Here is a 22,367-nt window from a genome sequence, read left to right on the forward strand (position 1 = left end):
AACCTCCTGACAGCTTCCTGTTCAGAGCCGGCAGGTTAATTTAATAACAGCGTTTTTTTAAAAAAAACTCATTTCAGATTACTGTGAGACAGGGGCAATGACTCAAGGGTAGTTGGTTTCACTGATGCCTGGGAAAAATGGGCACGTCTGCCCTATTATCACACAGTTCCACCTTGTGGTATGTATATCCCTGGAGGCACTTCTCATGCCTCAACTCTTGTTTTATTTCAGGTATAATGATTGCCAGGAAATATTTCCAATAGAGTTATGTGTAGTTTAATTGTTGACAGCAGGGGCGCTTGGCTGTGAAAAATATGTTAAAATTGCTATTTATTTATTTTAAAAAATGAGAAAAGAGGTTAAGTTAACAAACGGCTTACAACACAGCACAGAAAACAGTATTACTAAATTGCATCAATGAATCTAAATGTGCATAAAGGGCAAATTTCAATTAAGCCCTACAGGATCAGTAACGTACCCAGATTCACCATCCCTTAAAATGCCTCCCGTGTCGTGCCACATGTGTGGGCAACGCTGTTGCTGACCGCTCCATGACTTCAGTAGCCGGTCTACAGCGTATCACGTGTACGATTAACGTCAGATGACAAAGGCAATTCTTGTAAACACTGCTTCTGTCTCTGTTTCTGTCCTCATTGCTCTGATCGTGTGTTGGAGAGAGACAGAGAATTAGGAGATGACAGGGTTTTCCCTGCATCCCAGAATTGGTATCACTTTTGTACTTGATCTTAATGGGTTAATTTAAAAAAAAAAAGCTACTTAATTGCTTTTAGTTAGTATGGTTGGTGGTTAGTTACTAAGGAATATGTTAGATAGGGTTAGGGTTAGGTAGAGGGTGAAACAAAACTTAGCGAACTTAAAATAAATCTAAATACTAGGAATACAGCGTGGTTTCCAAATCAGGGCAAGCTAAAGAATGTATTTTTGACATGTTTTCCTATTCGCACTAGCCGTGTATAATTTACATACACCGTAAAACTGCGAACGCATGCATTTAAAAAACAAAAGGAAACAAAGTTGCAGGTTTCATAATAAAAATATCTTTCATATATGAATATGGTTTCAAAAGAAAGCCCTATTTTTCTGAAGACAAAAACCCAATATAAATAAGTTGACGAGGATAGGCTAACTGGGAAAGTGGTTAAAGAAAGACCAAATGAAAATTGTCTTTGTCCTGTAGTGTAAAATAACCCTGAAGGGGTTAAACTGAGGCTTTACTTAAATACAACAAATGTTATTTAAATGAAAAAAAAGAGTAATATTAGCAGTGATATTATCAGGCTGTCAATTGTGAGTATGGCGCGGAATTTAGTATGTTGTCTCCGCTGCCTTGCCGTGACACACACGTGTACCGCTCACACAGCTGTTCTGTCACTGTGTTCATGGCACATGGCAGCCGTGACACACAGTGACAAACCGTATGCAGCATGTACGGTGAAGCGGCCGCCGTCACCTCACGGCTCCGGGCACCGAAAGTTATAGCGCCCTTTCGCAAAGGGAACAAGTTCAGCGGCTGCTCTCTGGGGATAGGCTGATGTCCCGTGATGTCATAGGGGGTGTTGTTATAAGCCAGCGCAGGCAGAAAGTAGTACAGAGCTTGCTGTTGACTGGCAGGAGTTCGGGTGCATCCTCTCTCACCCCTTGTCAATAAGGCTTTTTGCTGGAGCAGATGTACGGCGCTGGGCATTTGGGCTCCCCCATGGGGTGAACGCACAAAGAACGAGGGGGGGCAAAAAAAAAGGATAACAGCTTTCATGCAGCACGACAGTATCTGCAGCACCCGATGAAAAAGTCAGATTGGCTTAAAAGAAGAAGAAAAGTTAAGGACTGCAAAGCCATGGAGTTATCGGTTACCCCCAGCCTTAACGCCACCGTGGGGATGGTCAACTTCACCAATGGCAGTAACATGACCAAGCCCGGGGAAGCGTGGATGGTGGGAATGGGCATTGTGATGTCTGTCATAGTCCTGGTCATTGTGTTTGGCAACGTCCTGGTGATCACAGCTATTGCCAAGTTCCAGAGGCTCCAGACAGTCACCAACTACTTCATCACGTCCTTGGCCTGCGCTGACCTGGTGATGGGGCTGATCGTGGTGCCCTTTGGGGCCAGCTCCATCATACTGAACATATGGGAGTTTGGCAACCTGTGGTGTCAGTTCTGGACGGCGGTGGATATCCTGTGTGTCACTGCCAGCATAGAGACCCTCTGTGTCATAGCAGTGGACAGGTATTTTGCCATCACCTCTCCGTTCAGGTATCAAAGCCTGTTGACCAAGTGCAAAGCCAGGATCGTCATCCTGTTAGTTTGGGTGGTATCTGCCCTGACCTCGTTTCTCCCCATCTACATGGAGTGGTATAAGACTGGTGATCAGAAAGCCAATGAATGTTACGTGGAGGAAACTTGTTGCTATTTCTACACCAACCCAGCCTATGCCATATCATCGTCAATCATCTCATTCTACCTGCCCCTGGTGGTTATGATCTTCGTGTATTCCAGGGTCTTTCAGGAGGCCAAGAAACAGCTGAAGAAGATAGACAAATGCGAGGGGAGGTTCCATAACCAGAACAACCAGCAGGATCCTAATGGCAAACAAAGCAACCGAAGGACCTCCAAGTTTTGCTTGAAGGAGCACAAAGCACTGAAAACGTTGGGCATTATCATGGGCACTTTTACCCTCTGCTGGCTCCCCTTCTTCATTGTCAACATTGTCCAGGTGATGTACAGTGACGTCATCCCCGACTACGTTTATACCTTCTTGAACTGGGTGGGATACGTCAACTCTGCCTTTAACCCGTTAATCTACTGCAGGAGCCCCGACTTCAGGTACGCTTTCCAGGAGCTGCTCTGCCTAAGGAAACCGGGATCCAAGCACTATGTCAACGGGTATCCTCAGAGCAACGGGAACAGCGTCTACAACGAAGAGACAGAGGCGACTCCCTTGGGGAAGGAGAGAACTTGTGAAGTTTTATTTAAGGAACACAAGTGCCCCAGTGAGTCCCTGCTAAACTGCGAAGGAACTGTGCTAGATTATAGTATGGAGCCACTGGGCAGGAACCATGACACGCATGATGATTGCTTATTATAGGAAATTGGTATTTGAAAAATATATATTTTTTTTAATTTTAATTTTTTTTTTTAACGAAAAGTTCAACAAACTGGATCATGGCAATAGAAGGGTCAAAACTCTATTTTAATGTAAGATACAGAGGAAATGGATGTCTCTATATAAGTTTTATTTTGCAGATGGGCGGTGCCTATGTCTTGCAAGATGTGTACATTTAGTAGGCAAGTGATCATTCTGTATAGTTTCACTTCTTAAATTAAGGTAAGCAAATGTTGATATAAGAACTGCAGCTTTATTTTGTTTCTCTTCTATTTACAAATGAAGAATCTACCTCATGGAACTGAGAGAGAGAAAAAATGAATTCTAAAGTGACACTGTTTATGTTTCTATATGTTTCTTGCATGTGTTATTTTTTGTGTCTTTTTACAGCAAAAACAAACACACAAGTGTTGGAGAGGCTGGTCTCTCCAGCAGTTAACTGACTTGTATTGGTGGATGTGATTCCCAGATGTATTTTCTGGATCTAACGACTAGAATGCAGTGAATTGTAGGTGAAAACCCCCCAAAACAACCTCAAATCTCAATTCCTTAACCTCATTCTTCCACTTATTCATCTTTTAAAATCCCATTCAGATTAGATTGTCAGATGATGACCAAAAGTGGCCTCTGTGGTTAATGGGGTTAAAGGCCAGTTTGAGTAGACCTAATTTTAGTAGCAAAGTCCAAAGTTGATTTGGAGAACCCATCCCCTTCACAACCAACCAAGATCTAATAGTCATACCAGATTATTAACCTCTTTTATTCTGTGTAAATCCACTGCCCCGCATACTCTCATCAATAGAGAACGAGTCCCCGCAGCCCAGTAAAAAGAAGTCTGGGGCAGTGCAGGAGCCACTGTAAATGAATCAGCCTTATTTTCTAGACAGAGAAGAACAGATGTTTCCCGCTGGTGTATTAAATGCCTGCTAAAAAATGAAGCTCTCTACTGCAAGTTAATCAATTAACTGGAGCAGTCCTGCTGGTTCAGACAGGTTTCTGGCCAGATATGTGTCACCAAGCAATTTCTCATTCCCCGCATCTACTTTAACTAACTATAGATATAATTGAGTACTTCTAAATACATCTAAGTAGCCACCAATGAAATAAATTAGCCAGATAGACTATTTCCAGAGCTTACGTGATCTGGTACAGGGAAGCCTTTTTTTACTTCTGGTTTTAAGCATTCCAAGTTAATCAATTACAGCTTCTGGATCAAATATAGACGATATGGTCTATTCTGCCGCTATATGTCGCTTCCTGGGGGGGGGGTCCTCTGTTACTATTAGGTGGGTGATGAGTTCTCTGGATCAGATTAAACACTCATTTTGGTTGCGCATGTCCACAGATAATATACATTTCCACCTCACAGCATGCAGGGTCACCAGGAGATCAGCTATTTGCACATTTCCAAGCCGTACAGTATTGTATGTTGCTCTCATTAAAAGTCATTGTACTATTTTTCCTTCTGGTTTGTGTTTTCATCATTTATTATTATTATTAATATATTATCAAGGGTGTTTTGGAATGAAAGGCCATTTAAAGAATATTTACTTGCCCTCCGTTTCATTGATTGCGACATACATTTGACCTTTTATACAATGAATGCATTTCTCCCTTCTGGTCAATAGTTGTCCACAGGTCAGGCTACCATCTGGTATCAGGTGACCTTCTGGACACATCATCAATACTGGAAATTCATTGTCAAACCCCTGTGTTAAATGGGAGTAAGCAAATTCCTGGACACCATTTTTCGTTTATAACACGGATAAACAAATGACTCCTCTTAATGGGAATATTTCAGGTGATCGCCCCGATGGTCAGGGGTAAGGTGCTATTTCCCACTCAGGATGCCTGAGAATACTCTGTTGATCACTTTCGGTAATAGGGCGGATCATAACAGCGTTTGGGGAGCGCTGGTGATTTGCAGGATCCCTGTGTGCTGTCAGAGACTGACATAAACCCTAACAGGTGCAGAACTGACTCATGCGCTGGTCAGCAAGGAGACGGAAAAAAAAAAAGCTTTGAGCAAGGCTGGAATTATAGCACTAAATGTTCTAATGCTATAATGTTTTTATGTGTATGCATATGTTTTCTCAGTATCAATGTATATACATATACATACAGAAGCGTATTTCATATATATATGTGTATATATATATATATATATATATACACGCACTATATATACATATATGTAGAAAGGGCAATTTCTTCTGTACACTCGTAGCTCACATTGTCAGCCATTGCAAGAGTTGCTTTAGTTTGGGGCTGTATATAGCTCTGGCATATGCTGACATATGCCACACATGTGAAAGGTCAACCTATAGCATGGAAATGTCTCTTTGCATAGATAGTTGTAACCAATTCGATGTCAAGGAGTTCCCTTAACTATAATTAAAGGTGTTGCCAGTACATATTGACAGAAGGTAATATAAACTGTATAAGAAAGTGGAGCTCCGTACTCTACAATTAACTAGTAACGCCATAAGGCAGCTGGAAATGACATTTGATTAGGGCTGCGGCTGTTTAATTGTGTGTATATATATATATATATATATATATATATATATATATGTATATATGTATATGTGTGTATATATATATATATATATATATATATGTGTGTGTGTATATATATGTATATATGTGTGTGTATATATATATATATATATATATATATATAGCAAGCAGTGGGCTAAAATCAGCTGACAAGTAGAAACACGCCCTACCTGTTCTATGTTATTTTACCTGCAAGAGAGGAAGTTTGTAAATTGTACCAGATCTGTTGTGTGACTTCATTCCGTGGCGACATGACCGCCGTCCCTGCTCCGTGGCCCACACAGTCTTTTGAAATGTGTTCTATGCGTTTGCAGAATCCCAGAAATTAGAGTGGATTAGGATACAATTTAAAATGTCTGTAGCTTTTTGGTCTGAATATTCTATATTTCCTTGTTTTACATCCGCTTAGGCTGTTGTGCATGAAATGGTTAAACATTTCTAGCATTCTTCAGAGTGTCTCTAAAGTATGGCAGCTATTAATATAAGTAAATCACTTAACACAAAGGGTTTTTCCCGCATATAGAGCGTCATTGGAATTTGTGTACTCATTCAGTAATTATTCTTTTCCTTAATAAAACAGCTGACCAGAATTGCATTCTTATTTGTATGTATAGATGTATGTATATGTATGCATTGCCCTAAGAAATCAACATATATATATATATATATATATATATATATATACACTTAATACTTGCTTTGTTTACCAATCCTGCTATTCTTGCTTGAGGGACTTGATTAGAAAATTGCGGTTAAACCATCTCTTTTTCACTTGGGGTTCAGCGAAGCCAGAGGATTATTGAAAGAACTGACAGATAATGACAACTTTCTGCTTAAGGCAATGAAAAGGCATTTAATTAAAATCCTGAGATAAAAAAGGGATGGATTAGAGCAGGAACTAGAACAACGTGTATATTCTCAATAACTCCCCAAATAACCAAAAAGGGGGAATTCTGTTTATTTAGGAGAGGAGTTTCAGGAAAGTCACATTCCGGACGATTATTGTGTTATGATAAACTTATGTTTAGTGATTGAAGTGAATGTGTGCGATAAAAGACTTGTTTGGCCTCACTGAGCTAACAATCTAATATATAGTGACTGCTGCTTTTGTTTCTGAAGGCATAACTGATCAGTGTTATTGACACAGAATACGACAATGTACTATAAAGAAATGTCCTCTGTGCTCCTAAAGGATTATTGTGCTCTTTAAATAAGAACATTCCTGTCTTTTATGTATCAATCTCGGATTGTCCTCCAGCCATTATCAGGGGACTGTGCTAATTACAGGTCTATTACAATAGCTCTGACACTGATTTTATAAATAAAAATAGCCGTACGTTTATATTTTTGGGGGAAATATTTGAATTTTCGGAAACTGTTACTTTGTGGACATAATATTAAGGCTAGGATGCCAGAAATTGGTTCAAAATGGCAAGAATGTCCCTTCTTATGTAATAGATGCCATGGTTTGGCTTTAATTCTAGATCATGCAGTTGGCTGACGGTGGCATAACTGCGGCCTTCCACCTGTGGCCGGATTGCAACACAGAAAACCCTTAGCCAGCCAAACTATACAACATAACATTTACTTGATGTTGAAACATTGATAAGCTATTCAGATGTCAGGGCTGTGGGATGATGCTGGGTTTCTAAAATAATCCAAACCCATTCCTCGGTTAAGAAGGTGAAAGCAGTCAATGAGCTGAAGCTGGCTAGGAGTAATCGGAGTTAATGTCTACGACTGACAGAATTCTGGCCAGTAAAGTGTGGATATGCACGAGTGTCTGTTGAGAGAAGTTAACCATTAGAGAAAAGGGAAGTGAACCTGAGCCGTGCCATCCTTTACCATTTTCATTATTCATTTATTCTTTCGTTGTTTGACGTTGTTTGTAAATGTAGTTAAATCTTGTGGCCAGGAATTAGTTAATCTATGTAGCCTGAAAACTATCCAGCAGTTTACTCCTTCTCTGAAACCGATGCCGTATGGGTAGGTTGAGTAATGTAGCCTGGTCAGGTCCGCACGAGTGACGCATTAATGCTTTATTCACCTTTAGAATAACATGTTTGAATTGAAAACCGCTCATGAAATGAAATTTAAAGGAGCCTCGGCAGAGGTTGACTTTCAAGGACGGGCGCCTGCTGCTTTGATGCGTGTTAGTCTGTTCGAAACAAATGGCAGACTGTCTATAAATTATGGCAGTAGCAACTTTTAGAAGTAGGCGGAACTGCACCTTTAATGAGTGACATATATGATTGGTATCTCAAGTGCATGATAGTAACTGCTTTGTAAAGGTCAAGTAGAATCAACTACCAGCGTACCAAGTTCACAGTGGAACGCGTAAACCAGTGAGCGTCTATGAGACGGCTATATTTACTGTTTACAAGCTTAGCTACCTCTCAGCATTTACTTCTACGACTTCCATACTGTTATTTAGTAAGAGTGACGGATCACATCGTTTTATTTACCATTTTATGATTTTTCCTGGATGTGCCAGCCACAATATCTATCTATCACCTCATCATGAAAGATAACAAGCACAAAATCAAAACGATTGGACACGTTGAGTGTTATTCCAATATGCGTATGTTGGGGAGAACAAAGTCAATCTAAAAGTGTTAATATTATTTCGGTGGTTGCGATGATGAAAAAAAAACAACAATTTCTATTTCTATTTTATATAAAGTAATAAATGTAGTGAATACAAAAAAACAAGAAAATTGAGCTACTTCTAGGGCCAAAATTAGGAGTCATGTGACTACCGGCGGTTAATCAGGTCACTTGGTGTCATTTGAAAAGATGTTCTTTTGTCTCGTTAGGGTTTAGGTTTTACTCTTCTCTTGTTGTATTGAAATGGCAAATAAAATTGTTCTGCTCCATAAAGTCTCAGTAGACAAGATTAATCCAATTGCTTTTTTAACCATGGACCCTACCCTACTTTTGGCGCTTTGTCGTGATTTTTGTCTTCTTTTTTTTTTCACACCTCCCAAATGCCTCTGTTTTTGGAGAACAGTCCCTCTGTCTGATTCCAGTCCCAGCATGCATTTTTTTTTTTTTTAAAGAAATTCTGAATGTTTCCATAATAAAAAATTGGCAGACATAAAGTATTCTGCTCTTTTTATGTAACACTGGATTTTATTTTCTTAAACAGACATCTGTATGTAATGAATACACCTATTAATACTCGGTGATGCTCCATCGCCCCAATCCATCGCTCCCCATGCAACTGTTTATAACGTTGGGACGTATGGCGATCGGCTAATAGATTGTACTTTCTCGTTTCGTACTCAACACAGTTTATTTATTTTGTATAAACATATAAACTGTGTTTTGATATGGTATTTATTCTTCACGGACTAAGTTGCCTATTAGCGCCACACTGCACAATAATATTGAACTTAGGGACATGCCAAGTTATTTTTAAATGTGACAAGTTGCTGACATGTTTATAGATGGGTCTGGTGTATACCAGCGTACGATACATCAAATTTATCATGAGACAAAAAAACATTGGTTTCTATGGGATTTGTTTAATTGCTAAAAAGAGCTCACTGTGAGCTTTATGAGACTTCATAGATATTCCCCAGTATGCTGTTGACTTTCGTAATGTCTATATAAAATCGAAAAAATAAATATATACAATTTTGCATTATATATTTTTAAAAGAAAGCGAGGATGAAAAGATGGATGAATATGAAAATATTGCATCACTGTGTTACATTTGTATCGGATAATTGCCATTAGCAAAATCTGATGACCTAGAAAGAAAAAAAATGTTAAATGTGTCATTTTAAGTGGCTATTATCTTAATCAAGCCATTATTTGTAAAGTAAACAAAATTATTACCTTTTATTTATATAGCGGCCACAATTTACACAGCGCGTCTTACCGTAAATACATTTAAAGGACATGGCAAGACTAGAATTGACAGTCGAGATGAGTTTGAGATGATCTAAGAGTTGGACTTAAGGTCATGCGATTTTGCAACTGAATAACTTCTATACCTTGTATACAACAGGTGCTACGTTTAAAAAAAAAACCTCCCTAGAACAACTCGATTGTATAAAAGAAAACACGAGAAAAGGAATAACGAATCTGGGGGTTCACGGTTACCCAAAGCAGAGCTAGCAGGTGCTTGTCTCTCTTTTTCCACCCCATGTGTGGCTCGAAACAGCTGATTTTGGTTTAACGTTCAGCTAAGCACCGAGCTTGACTTATTTCCCGGCAAACATTGACTTGCGAGCACTTATTAATTTTACACATACATGCACAGATAAGCCTTAACTATTTAATATAAGGGAATGTTTAATTAAAAAATGCTCAGTGCAGGATTGTTTCACTCTGCCAAAAAATGTGTATGAGTGGCAAACAACAGCTCCTGGCCAAATCCAGCACAAACAAGGGCTCCAGTGTCCAAAGTTCTAGTGGGGAAGCAAACATTTCCCTGGTTGTGTTACCTTGCCCGACTGCTACAGCAGTTTGGAAATCGAAGATGGGTTAATGACGGGAAGTCTGCAATGACTTATTAACCCATAGATTCCCGTTATACTGATATGGTGGTTTCTCTAATGCGCAAACAATCCATGTGGTCTAGGTCCTCTGTTTATGCTGTCGGAGGTTACATGATATGTTATATCTCAGCTATTTCGTGATCTAAGTGACTAGCGTGAGGCTTCAGGACAGCTCATGCATCATTCAGATTGCGGCATGTTTGGCAGACGGCTACATTTAAATGGGACCCCGTGTTGTATCTATACCTATTTTGTGAACGGCGGGTACTAAAATAAAAGGCACAATTAGAAAAGCAATCATAACTCCTTATGTTTTTTTAATCATTTTCATTGCCAAGCAGGGCAGTCGCAATTCTCCACACTCGCTGTGACTTGGAGACCTTGACCAGTACAGATTTTGGCTAGACTCAAGTAAATTTATATGGACCATGCAACTCTTCCCGGCGTTTTAATTACATGTGACAGGGTTAAAAATGCTGGGTGATAATGTAGAGTCAGGTATAATGAATATAGAGGGTTCTGATTGTGAGCTTTTCAACCAAGAAAACATGATCATGGTTCTAATTCACTTAGAAAAAGGCTTCCTTAAAATTATGGTATTTAACCCCTTTAGGACAATGGGTGGTCCCTAAACCCATTGAAAACAATGCATTTTGAGCCCGTCATGTACGGGCTTTGTCATTAAGGGGTTAAAAAACGTTTATTTGTGTTTTTGATCTTTTCTATGTCAGTCTTCTGGGATTTTCCATTTACATTAGGAGTTTTGGGAGGTGGCGGTATTGAGCAGGTTTTTCTCTCCGTTATCACAGATATAGCTGGATACAGTGCAGTTGTAATTCTGTTTTCTGATCCTGGTTTCCGGCATCTGGGTACTTTCAGTACTCTGTAAATCACTGCAGTGTGAAATGATGTTGAGATACAAAGTCTTGCCGACCAACGAAACAAATACCTCTTTAAATCCTCAGGGAACATTGCCATGTCACTTACAAATACAGCATGAGATCAGCGGGTTTTTTTAATCTGTCTCTGACAAACAAAAGCATATCTCACTTCAATGGCAAGATAAGCACAGCTAATTTTATTCATTAACGTGGGGTGTATATTCAGCAGCTCAGTAGCAATAATCTATTACCATTATTGCATGATGCATGCGCAAAACGCGGCCATTTGATATGCATGCCAAGTGTACCTTTAACTATAGGATATTCTTGTCTAAACGTTTTATTGAAATAACCAATATATTGCCAATTTAATAACCAATATTGCCCTTAATGTAACGCTCCTTGGGGTTGATTAATTAACAGGACAATGCAACAGTTTGTGAACAGTCAAGCCCTGTAGAATGTGTAGTTAAATCTTTATATTTCTTCAAAGTCTCCTTACACATTTAATTATACATTATGCAGGGGAAGCTCAACCCTTCTGTCTGGAGAAACGTGCTAATGTTGGTCCTTCATAATAAATAGTGAAGTGAGGGAGTTAAAACCACAACTGTCCTGCCAAGTCTCTTGTCAGCTGTCCCTTTCGTTGATAAACCCCTGTGACTGAATAGGTTCGGGAGTTCTTCATTGCCTGCAAGCATTAAATATGCTTTTACATGCAGAACATTAATTTTACTCCATAGTATGTTGTAACTAATAACCTTAGCTGAGCTTTTCTCGGAAGGTTTAATCACAAACACAAAACTTTGTTTCTATGGCGACAACATATCAGCATACCTGAGAACTTTCCGGTTCTGGTTGGGGGTTCGAGGTCCCATCGATGTCACTGGTCGGTCCTGCTGGACGCACGCTATTGTTGGACGGCAAGTGAGCTGGGAGTGTGGCGTGCTGCAACCCCGCTTCCACGACCCAGAGTTTTCATGTAGTGACCCAGAGAAGCGCCACTTCACCTGGAGCCTCCAGGCAAAAACCAAATAAGTCCTAGAAATGCCTGCCTTTGTGTGATATGACTATTAGGTGTTCCAGGCAAAAATGTTCCTCCCCATGATCCTCCAGCTGCCCCATTCTCACAATGGGGTCACCATGCCCTTAAGCCCGCTAAGCCCCAGAAAGGGGCCACTGAGACAAGGAAAGTAGGTCGCCAGGACCCAGTCCAGGGAGGTCAGGCCTCCATGCTTGTCTGGGCCCCACACACAGGTACTGGTTGTAGGCCCCTGATAGCAGCCATACTCTTACATTTTGGAAATAAATATTTTGGAAGTAAAATGTAATTTACTCTGAACTACACATAGTCTGTACATTAGTTTAATGATCAATAATATTTTGAAAACAATAAGGCTTGCAAGCTATGTAACAATTTAATAGAGAGAGAGAGAGAGAGAGAGACATAGTACTTTAAAAAATAGCCATGTTAACTGTTTATTTTGATTATTTTGATTATTTAACAAAATACAAAGTGAGCGAACAGAAGAAGCAATCTAAATTAAATCAATATTTGACGTGACCACCCTTCACCTTCAAAACAACATTAATTCCTCTAGGTACACTTGCACACAATATTTTAAGCAACACAGCAGGTAGGGTCTTCCAAACCTCTTGGAGAACTAAGCACAGTTCTTTTGATTTAGGCATCGTCCACTGCTTCTCTCTCTTCCTGTAATCCCAGACAGACGCGATGATGTTGAGATCCGGGCTCTGTGGTGACCATGTATAAATAGCTTACATTTGTGCCAATATAATATATAACTTCAGTAGACAAGTGACAGTGGTATTATATTAACAACAATGGTTTTCTTTGGCTTTTAAAGAGAAGTCATTACACTACTGATCGCTAATTAAGGAAGTATATATTTATCTTAAACAAGGAAAGTGAAGTGTAGGAAGGGAAGTATCTAAAATAAAACTGTATGTTATATGTGTATTTGACATAGTGCGGGCTAAGCAACATGTGGCTATATAGTTTGAAGGAGTTCCCAATATTAATGCGTCAGATAGGTGCTTTTAAGTAGTATTTGTTGGGTGTGTGCTGATTCCATGTTTTGTTATATGTACATATGTATATTATATATCAAATCATTGTGTCTGCAGGAGCATGAAGGTCATTAAACAGATTGTGTGGTAAGTTATGTTCATGTAACGTTCCCAAATATAGTCTTGGGTATCACAGTACAATGTCACTTATGGTTCCATAACTGTACAGAAAATAATTTTAAAGAAAATGAGCTGTCGGATCCCTATAGTCATATAAGGCTTTGGCCTCTTCCCCCAAGTGCGTGTGATATGCATATTATACTTCTGTATCATATTATTATACTTCTGTATTGATACTCATGACCACATTCAAGCTAGTCTCCAGAACACTGCCAAATTTGTTACGTATCGGGCAATTTAGTTAACTTCCATACACGAAAGCTTATTTTTCAATACAAATGACACGATTGTATGTTTTCGGAGCTCCTGTGTGTCACATTGTGATAATTAAGGCAGATATTGGAGGAGAAGAGGACACAAGTTCATCTCTTTCATGTAGAGATTATAATAGTTTTGGCTCATAACACAAGGCTTAGATGTCTCTACATTGTGTATGTCAAGTAAGTTGTTTTAAGAATGCAGTGAATAGTTTACCAGTGGGGCTATTATGAATACATTGCGTTCCAGGATATCAAAGACTCTTTAGAGTCATATGGTTTCACCCACTTGAAGGACAAGGTAAGAATAGTATTTCATCTATATATTTATATGAAAATTGTGTGTTTTATTAACACAATGGTATAGACTTGGTTAAGTTTCATTTGGCAAACTTGGTCGACACAACTGGCAGGTATCCAGTGCCTAGCCAGCACAGCCTCTGTAGTATCTCGTTCCAAACATGTTCCATGTGAGGTGAAATGCCAGGATATGACATCATAAATTGGTTTTGAACCAGGCTTAAGGCACCAGTCCACAAAAATGCAACACTGAGAATAGATACTTAAACATCTACTGCCAATTATGTGGAATTTGCTACATCTTACAACAGAAACTCTTAGAGGTTAGCATGTAATAAACCAGCAAACAACTCACCTACAAACTTACAGCGTTATTTCACTGCTTTAACCAGGCAGCGCCAAGTTACTCCTTTTAAGAGGGAGAAATCACATAGTTTGATGCTTGGTGCCTCATAGTGTCTTTTTTATCTCCTTCACTCACCCGCAGCTCACAATATAGAGAGAAATCAACAGTCCTCTGTTATGTTTGCCATTAAAATTACCACCCTGATTTATTCACAAGTTCCGTGTTTATGACCATTCTTTGGTGAGCACTTTTCAGCTACCGACTCTTCAGTCAACACACTGTTAAATTGTGATACATTGTATCCAGCAGACACACGGAGCTCCTCTACCTTCTGCTCTCATATTGGCACTCTGTTTTTAGTGTCAGGAAAGCACACTGAGCTTCAAGTGTTCAAGCATTTTACTATGCCCTTTGGGGTGACATTTTATAACAATAAAGGGGTTTATCCCCTACCTCCTAACAATATTATATAGAAGAACACCAAACCTGTAAGCAGAGAAGAAGGTGGGGGTAATGACCCCTCTCTTTCTGCTGCTTGTTCTCTGTACAATTTTATTTTAGTCATGAGGCAGGAAATTCATCGCCATGGAGGCCAGGAAAAATCCTACTACAGATTGTGTGAAAATCCTGCTGTATAAGATTACACACCTACAGGGTCAGTATGACACTAAATGTAATATATTGTGTAAAATGAGGGCTAATGTAATCAACCCACCCGCTTTTAATAGCTAGCCAAGGCCACTATGACTGATGGAGGAGTAGAAACCATTTCCATATACGGTATATATAAATGTTATATACTGTTTTTTATTTATCACATATAACATATTTCTTACAGGTATCCGTTGGCTGAGCCTGTGGCTGCGAAGATCATTAGTTTAAAAAGTTCCAGCAATTGGGTTGTAGAAGGTTGCGTAGACAACAATATATTGGATATGTACAAAAGGTTCTGTGGTGAAATTTGAAAAGTGATGTTATCACCAATCAGCAGGCATTCCATAAGTGGGGTACAGTGAATAAAACTGTATTGGGCCCACTCTCTTGAGTTACCAAACAGTTCCACATAGATGTACCCCCTCCCATCCCTGCCTTTAGATACCAATGCATTACTTTCATTGTAGGGACCATGGAGACCAGATGAGGTGGAGCATGGAGGGCACTTTAGGGGATTGTGATGGGTGGGAGTGATACTGAGGATAAAGATTTCTCACAGTGAACTTGTCAGTACTACAATCCCATTTGTTGCTATGGTGATAAAATACTTTAGTCCAGAAACGTACAAGAACATACCTAGAGTGTTTGGCAACCAAGGCGGATCCTGTATGGGGCACCCCCCACTTTAAAATGTAAAGACTCACAAAATGTTATTTCACAAATCTTTAAACAGTATGCCAACGGGAAAAATAAATAAGTTTGATGAGTGGCACCCGGGGTGGGGGGGCTGCTCCCCTTAGGTACACTACTGGAAACGTATTTACCTTGGATGGTACCCTAGGCCTGACCCAGAGCAGCAACTGCAGCTGCCGCCTTCATGGCCATCATACTCACAGTGGAGCATTGGGATATCACAATAATGTATCCTATGAAGGCTGTGCTGGCTTGGAAGATCAGAGATCTCCCTTGTAAACAGCCCATTAAGCAGTGGCACAGCCAAGAGCAGAAGGAGGTTCTTTAGCAGGTTTACATCCTACAGATACCTGCATTTTGTATTACGTCACAGCAGTTCAATTTGTGTCCTGGTCTATTTCTTTGGTCACCCGATATAATTTCATAGGGTTTTTAGTTACATCATTGCTTTAATCATATTCATCATAGCCGGGAACTCTCTGTGGTTCAGCCAAAGAAAAGTGTCACTTGGTCTTGGTCCTGATAGCTTTACGATTATCCTATACATGTTTAAATTGCTTCACTGTATTAATCTCTACTGCTGCTGCTGGCAGGCTGTTCTACTTGTCTACCGTCCTCTCAGTAACATAAAACTTATGTACATTACATGTATGCCTTTAATCCCTAGTCTTTCCTGATATTTTTATCCTGCAAGCCATTCACCATTTTATCGCTGGTATGGAATCCTTGTGACACCAGATGCCTTGGCACACAAATGAGTACAACTTGTACCCATACCTCACCACCTACCAGTACTCATCACCATCAAATGTCCAGGCACCCACAGCTCTAGAGCCACCAGTGACTACATCACCCATAATTTTGTATAACAATAGTGACAATATATGATCCATGCCCTGACCATCTGTTCTTATTAACTCCTCTTATCCTTCTGTGCCAGTATTTATTATTATATGTGTGATTTACAGTTAAATTCTTGTAATATGATTATGAAATCTGGCTCTGTAAAAATACGATTGTAGATGCTTAACCCTTTCAGCAGTGCATAATAGTTCACATTTGTATGAAGTATAAGGAAGACAGACATACACGTGTTCACAATACAGTTAAATTTTATCAACCCCCTTCATCTGAAATATTCAGTCAGTCGCTCCACAAAAAAATGCAAGAATACAACTTAATATTTCTCCTCTTTGCTGCGCACATGATTGTGAGATTGTGCTCCTTGCCAGTAATGCAAGGTCACATGACGATTGTTCTGTAGCCTCATGTCTTCACCCCAGCTGGGAGAACCAGGGGTGAGCCTATGGTTATTGGCGCCTGGGTGCAGGATATCCTTGTCGCATCCCTTCTCAAAAGTGTCACACACACAGTTAAGCACAGATCAACGCATATTAACATGCAAATACCCACACACTAACACTGCCATTTCTCCCATCAGCCCCTGTCAGGTATCCCCACAGCCCCTGCCATGCCCCCATCAACCCCTACCATATCTTTCCCTGGGCTCCTGCCGTGTCTCTCTTTTGACCCCTCCCATGACCTTCTACTCCCTGCCTTGTGTCCCTACCAGCCCTGTTGTTTCCCAATTGCCCCTGTTGTGTCCCCACCAGCCTCTGCTGTGTCCCCACCAACCCTTATCAGATCCCCATTAGCCGCTGTCAGGTCTGCTGAGAGTTGAGGTCCAGTAGCCCCCCCTAGCAAGGCCACTGACGGGGCTAAAATTAGGGTTGCCATACTGACCATGCGTTTCAGGGCACATTTACATTTCACATGTTGCTGACCAGTATATATATATATATATATATATATATATATATATATAAAGTGTTACAATGCAATATACGGGTTGTAAAAGCCAGTAACTGATTCCCTTTTGCACTTTTATACATGTTACTAACCAAGGGTAATATTCATGTGCAGGTCAACATTGTGTGAAATGTATGAAAAAATGGGCAGAATGTATACTCAGATTAGACTACTCTGAGCTACTCCTTTTTGGGGGATCTGATTTCAGGAGACATGATTAGTCCCAGCTACATTTTATTGGGTGTGGAGTAGGTGGAACCTGGAAAGGATGTGGACATCATCAAATGCCACTCACCTGGAGATTCTGGGTCAAACCCAGGAAGTTCCCCTGTTTGCCCAAATGGCAACTCTAGGTACAAGACTTTGCAAAAAGTGAATACTAAACCCTAGAGCTGTCCCTTTATCTATACCAATTCCAGCATGAGCCGTTTCCTTCTCATAAATGTAGATTCCACTGTATTTTCTTCTTGGTCTGCTTGTTTTCTCTGGGTGACTTATTTTCTTTTTGGCACAGTCTAGTCAATCACAAGCTGTCTGATACCATTCCTTTCATCTAATTTCTTTCCTGTGTTCGCTCCACTTTCTTAAAGCACTAGTCAGTCTTCCCAAAAAAGGCAAAAGGTGCTGAAGCAATGTGACATAAACATACTCTTACTAAGCAGCAGCAGATATATTGCATCCTCTTAACCACTTGAATAACAGAAAACCATTTTTAAAACTATACATATTATTAAATAATGCAATCAATAAATATCTTTTACTAACGCTGAAAATGGTAGAACTTATGAATATTCTTATAACAACCACAGCCAACATGAAGCTAATGTAAGTAATTTCTGGGAGCCTTTCTGACCAGGTAGCATATTATAGGATTACATACATACATATCATATAACATATCATATCATATATGTACTTGACTTTTCTGAAATGCATAAAAAGTAACTCTTCAGTTGCAAAACATGTATTAGTAGTAGCCATGTGTTCAACAAAGAAGACTATATATAGATTATATAAGGGTCATTTGGAGTTAAAACCAAATACCTATTTTAATATAAACCCAACCAATAGCATTGGTGAGGAGGGGATGACCATGGTCTACAACTAGGGTGACCACATGTCCTGTGTCCCAAGCAGCCTCAATCTAGAGCAATGCATTGTCCTGGAACTAGAGCTCTCAGCACAGCTTGTAGCTTTGAGGGCCACTTTACACTGAAAATTATTGAGTGGATGGGCTTAATTCATTTTTTAGACAGGCGTAAAGAGGTTGGGAAGCTGTTAGGGGATAGTGTTGGCACTGGGAGGAGAGAATATATTTATAAATCACTGTATTGTTAGTATTTATTTTCAAGAATATATTTATACCAGTATATCTTTTATTTTGCAGTTTATTATGGTTAGTCATTCATACATGTTTTTAAAGGTTCCTGCTCATTCACAAAGCAATAAAAAAAGAGATGCCTAACATGTATAGACGTATGACCTTTTTATGTAGCCAGTGATTTCGTAAATACTGAAAAACGCGGCAAATATGTTTTCACCAGTCCCAAGCATAACTTTGATGCAAAAACTCATCAAAGCAAGTGGAAAATGTGGTCACATTTCATGTATCTACAACATGACTATTTTTCACTGTGATTCCTCAGTTTAGAAATTATGGACTATTTATCTTCAATTTGTGGAAGAGTTACATCCAAATAAGATAATATACAGCTTATTTTACTTCCTACTGACAACACCCTATACAGGAAGTAACATTTTCTCATCTGCAATTTCTACATTTTGTCTAGAGATAAAGGAAGTGAATGACATATGCAGAACAAAGAAAGTCATGCAGTATTTTAAGGTTTCTACCTCGGTTTGTAGAACATGCCATCATACAGTACTGCAGTATGTGATGGTGCTATACAAATCAATAAATAATAATATTCATAACGGTAATAATAATAATGCCTGTCTCTACAGACTCATTTTTGGTTCTTAAAGACACTCTTTCAGTAAAGTTGTAAACATATTGAGCAAGTACCTAGAGTTCCTGTTCACTTCTGAGCTGGAATAACCTCAAAGGTGAGATGTCCAGTGCTAACACTATTAAGAAAGAACATACAGAGACCACATCCTGTATTTCATAAAGGAAAAATCTGCAAATCTGCAAAAATCAAATGGATAAACTACAGTTGCCTTGCTTAATCAAAGAGGAACATAAACTCATGATGGTACCATGACACAGATGACACCTTAGGGTTACATCACTATGTGACACCATCATCATCATCATCAATATCATCATCATTTTTGCTTCAGTTAAGTATATATATATCATTACATAAGTTGTGGTGGGTAAAAGGTAATAGAAACCCTTCCACTTAAATTTAAGGGGCAGTAAAAGTATTGTTAAACACTCATACTCATGCTGACGAGTCCCATGAAGGACGAAACAGCTGTCCATGAGTGGTGATCTGGCTATTGTACCTCTTCCTGAGTTTTGTCTAAAGGCTGTCTTGTACAGCGGGCAATTACTTTCAAGGAATCCATGTATAAAGTGGATATAGAGGCAAAGGTGATAATTGTTAACCTTGTTTGCATGTGCCTACCCAGAATCCCTTGTGGTTGTGAAAGCACCATGAGATATCTGAGGGAAAAGCAAACCTTCTGGCTTGTCTGGTGTGTGTAGATGAGTGTTTAACAATACTTTTACTGCCCCTTATATATATTTATATATATATATATATATTTATATATATATATATATATATATATATAAAACAAACAACCAACACACCCTATTCAGATGTAGTAGAATAAGAGTGTGGCTTTGGGAAAAAACAAAGCCTTTTTAAAAAGGTGTTGCCTTCTTTGCACAACCATAGGACCTGTCGTGGATCATTATAATGCTCACTTGGAACAGCCTTCCTGCAAAAAGTGGAAATGTTCACAAGTGAGTAAGGGAAGTGAATTATGCATAAGACACACCAAACATTAACCAGAACATAAGCAAGGTCAAACAGCAAATACAAAAAAAGTTTGATGATTTACAGCAGGTAGGGAAAAGGCAGTCAGGAAGGGTTCTTATTTACCATCATATACCATGTTATTTCTTTGTATATGTTACCTCAAGAAAGACAAAAAAAGTATATTGGCTTTGAAATGAGAAACATACCTGGGAAACCTCAGAGTTTGACACTGAGTCTCATGGATTTTGCTGCAATCTCAGGGTCTCAGAGTGAAGGAGCAGCATGGAACGGACTTATCCATATGTTACATATGTACTCATCTTGGGTAAGTTAACCTTAATGCAGAGAAAAACAGTAACAATGTCCAATGCGCTGAAAGATGTGTGCAAGATGGTGGAATCTTAGACTTTCTCTTAGCATGTTGTCTTCCCATGCTTCCCGATTTTGCCACTCACTTAGCTCTCCCTCTGTCCTGCTGTGCTCCCTGCCCAATGCGCATCCTGATATTCAGAGCACCCACCTAGGCATAGCTCTGGGACAATGCATATTGCCCATGCACAGAATTGTGCATTTGCAAATTAGCGCTGCCGGTTTGCCAAAGTCTACCTTCCAATCTTCACCCTCCGGCATTCCAATTCACTAGGGATGGAAGCTTGGAGGATTGTTTTCCTGTTGTTGGTGACTACAAGCTGGGTTTCTGAAGTACCTTTGCCTTTAAGGTTTTTTTTTACTGGATCACCGGCTTAAGTTATTCCCTTGCTTACGATATTTGAGAAATCTGTAAAGGAATTTCACACTTCACAGAGTGCACATTGAACGCACAGAAATCTTAAACATATTGCATATTGATTTTTCCCCCACACAGAGGACTCCGAGGATTGCCTCATACTGTGTCAGCTCAGGAAGTTGTAGTAAGAGTTTTTAATGTAGTTGAACTTGAATTAAAAAGCACAGCTGTGTTGTCATTTTCATTCAATATTAGGGCTTTTGAAGCTTTGAAACATACAAGCCTCAAAACGGTCAAAGACGATAGACGATGCAGGTGAAATTCTAAACTATACTGTAAGCACTTTTAGCAGGGCCCTTCTCAACTTTTGTTTCTGGAAGTCATATGCCCTGTGATGCACTACATGTTATGTCCTCTTGTAAAAATCAATAAATAATACCAATAGCTGGTCAAAGCTAAAAAATAAATAATACCAATAGCTGGTCAAAGAGGCACCTCCCAATATTGTTGAATAGATTGGGAAGTGGCTGAGTGACAAACAGCAGATGGTTGTAGTTGGTGACCGGGCCCTGGAGTTCTGCCAGTCAGGGGGGGCCCAAGCGGTTGCTGAAAACGACCGCTCGGCAACTCTTGGGCCCCCCTGACTGACAGAAATCCAGGATGCCTCTGGTCACCTCTGCTCCCCGCCGCTGCCGCTGCTGCCGCCGTCGCCGCGCTGCCCAGAGTGCAGTTTTGGGAGCGTGAGGCGTTTGTCTCGGGTGCCGGCGCTTCACGCTGAACGCTCAGCAGTGAGGCGCTGGCACCCGAGATAAACGCCTCACGCTCCCAACACAGGAGTTGACGGTAAGTGACCTACAAAGGTGGGGTAGGGAGGGAGTGGGTAGATCGTGAGAAGGGGGTGGGTAGGGAGGGAGAGGGTAGATCGTGAGAAGGGGGTGGGTAGGGAGGGAGAGGGTAGATCGTGAGAAGGGGGGTAGGGAGGGAGAGGGTAGATCTTGAGAAGGGGGGTAGGGAGGGAGAGAGTAGATCGTGAGAAGAGGGGGGTAGGGAGGGAGAGGGTAGATCTTGAGAAGGGGGGTAGGGAGGGAGAGGGTAGATCTTGAGAAGGGGGATAGGGAGGGAGAGGGTAGCTTGTGAGAAAGGGGGAGGGAGAGGGGAGATAGTGAGAAAGGGATAGATGGGTTGGGGGTTGGGGGGCCCTTAACAGATTCTTGCACCGGGGCCCTGAGGTTTCTAGTTACGCCCCTGGTTGTAGTCAATGGAGTATATAAAACTTACCAGGAAAGGTTAAATGACACATATATATATATATATATATATATATCCTGGAAGAAAGATGTGATGGGG

The 22,367-nt window shown here is 40.1% G+C and overlaps 1 protein-coding gene across 1 annotated transcript; it reads left to right on the forward strand.

The window, feature by feature from the left end:
* The first annotated feature begins 1,270 nt into the window (after positions 1 to 1,270).
* ADRB2 (adrenoceptor beta 2) lies at positions 1,271 to 4,579 on the forward strand. Its single transcript, XM_053464912.1, has one exon. It carries the CDS (start codon positions 1,802 to 1,804, stop codon positions 3,101 to 3,103), a length of 1,302 nt encoding a protein of 433 aa, XP_053320887.1. The 5' UTR covers positions 1,271 to 1,801; the 3' UTR covers positions 3,104 to 4,579.
* Positions 4,580 to 22,367: the final 17,788 nt, after the last annotated feature.

The sequence above is a fragment of the Spea bombifrons genome, chromosome 4 (genome assembly GCF_027358695.1).
Source record: "Spea bombifrons isolate aSpeBom1 chromosome 4, aSpeBom1.2.pri, whole genome shotgun sequence".
In the NCBI taxonomy this organism is placed as follows: Eukaryota; Metazoa; Chordata; class Amphibia; order Anura; family Pelobatidae; genus Spea; species Spea bombifrons.

Coding starts and splice junctions, on each gene's coding strand:
- ADRB2 (XM_053464912.1), top strand. CDS start 1,802: ATGAAAAAGTCAGATTGGCTTAAAAGAAGAAGAAAAGTTAAGGACTGC.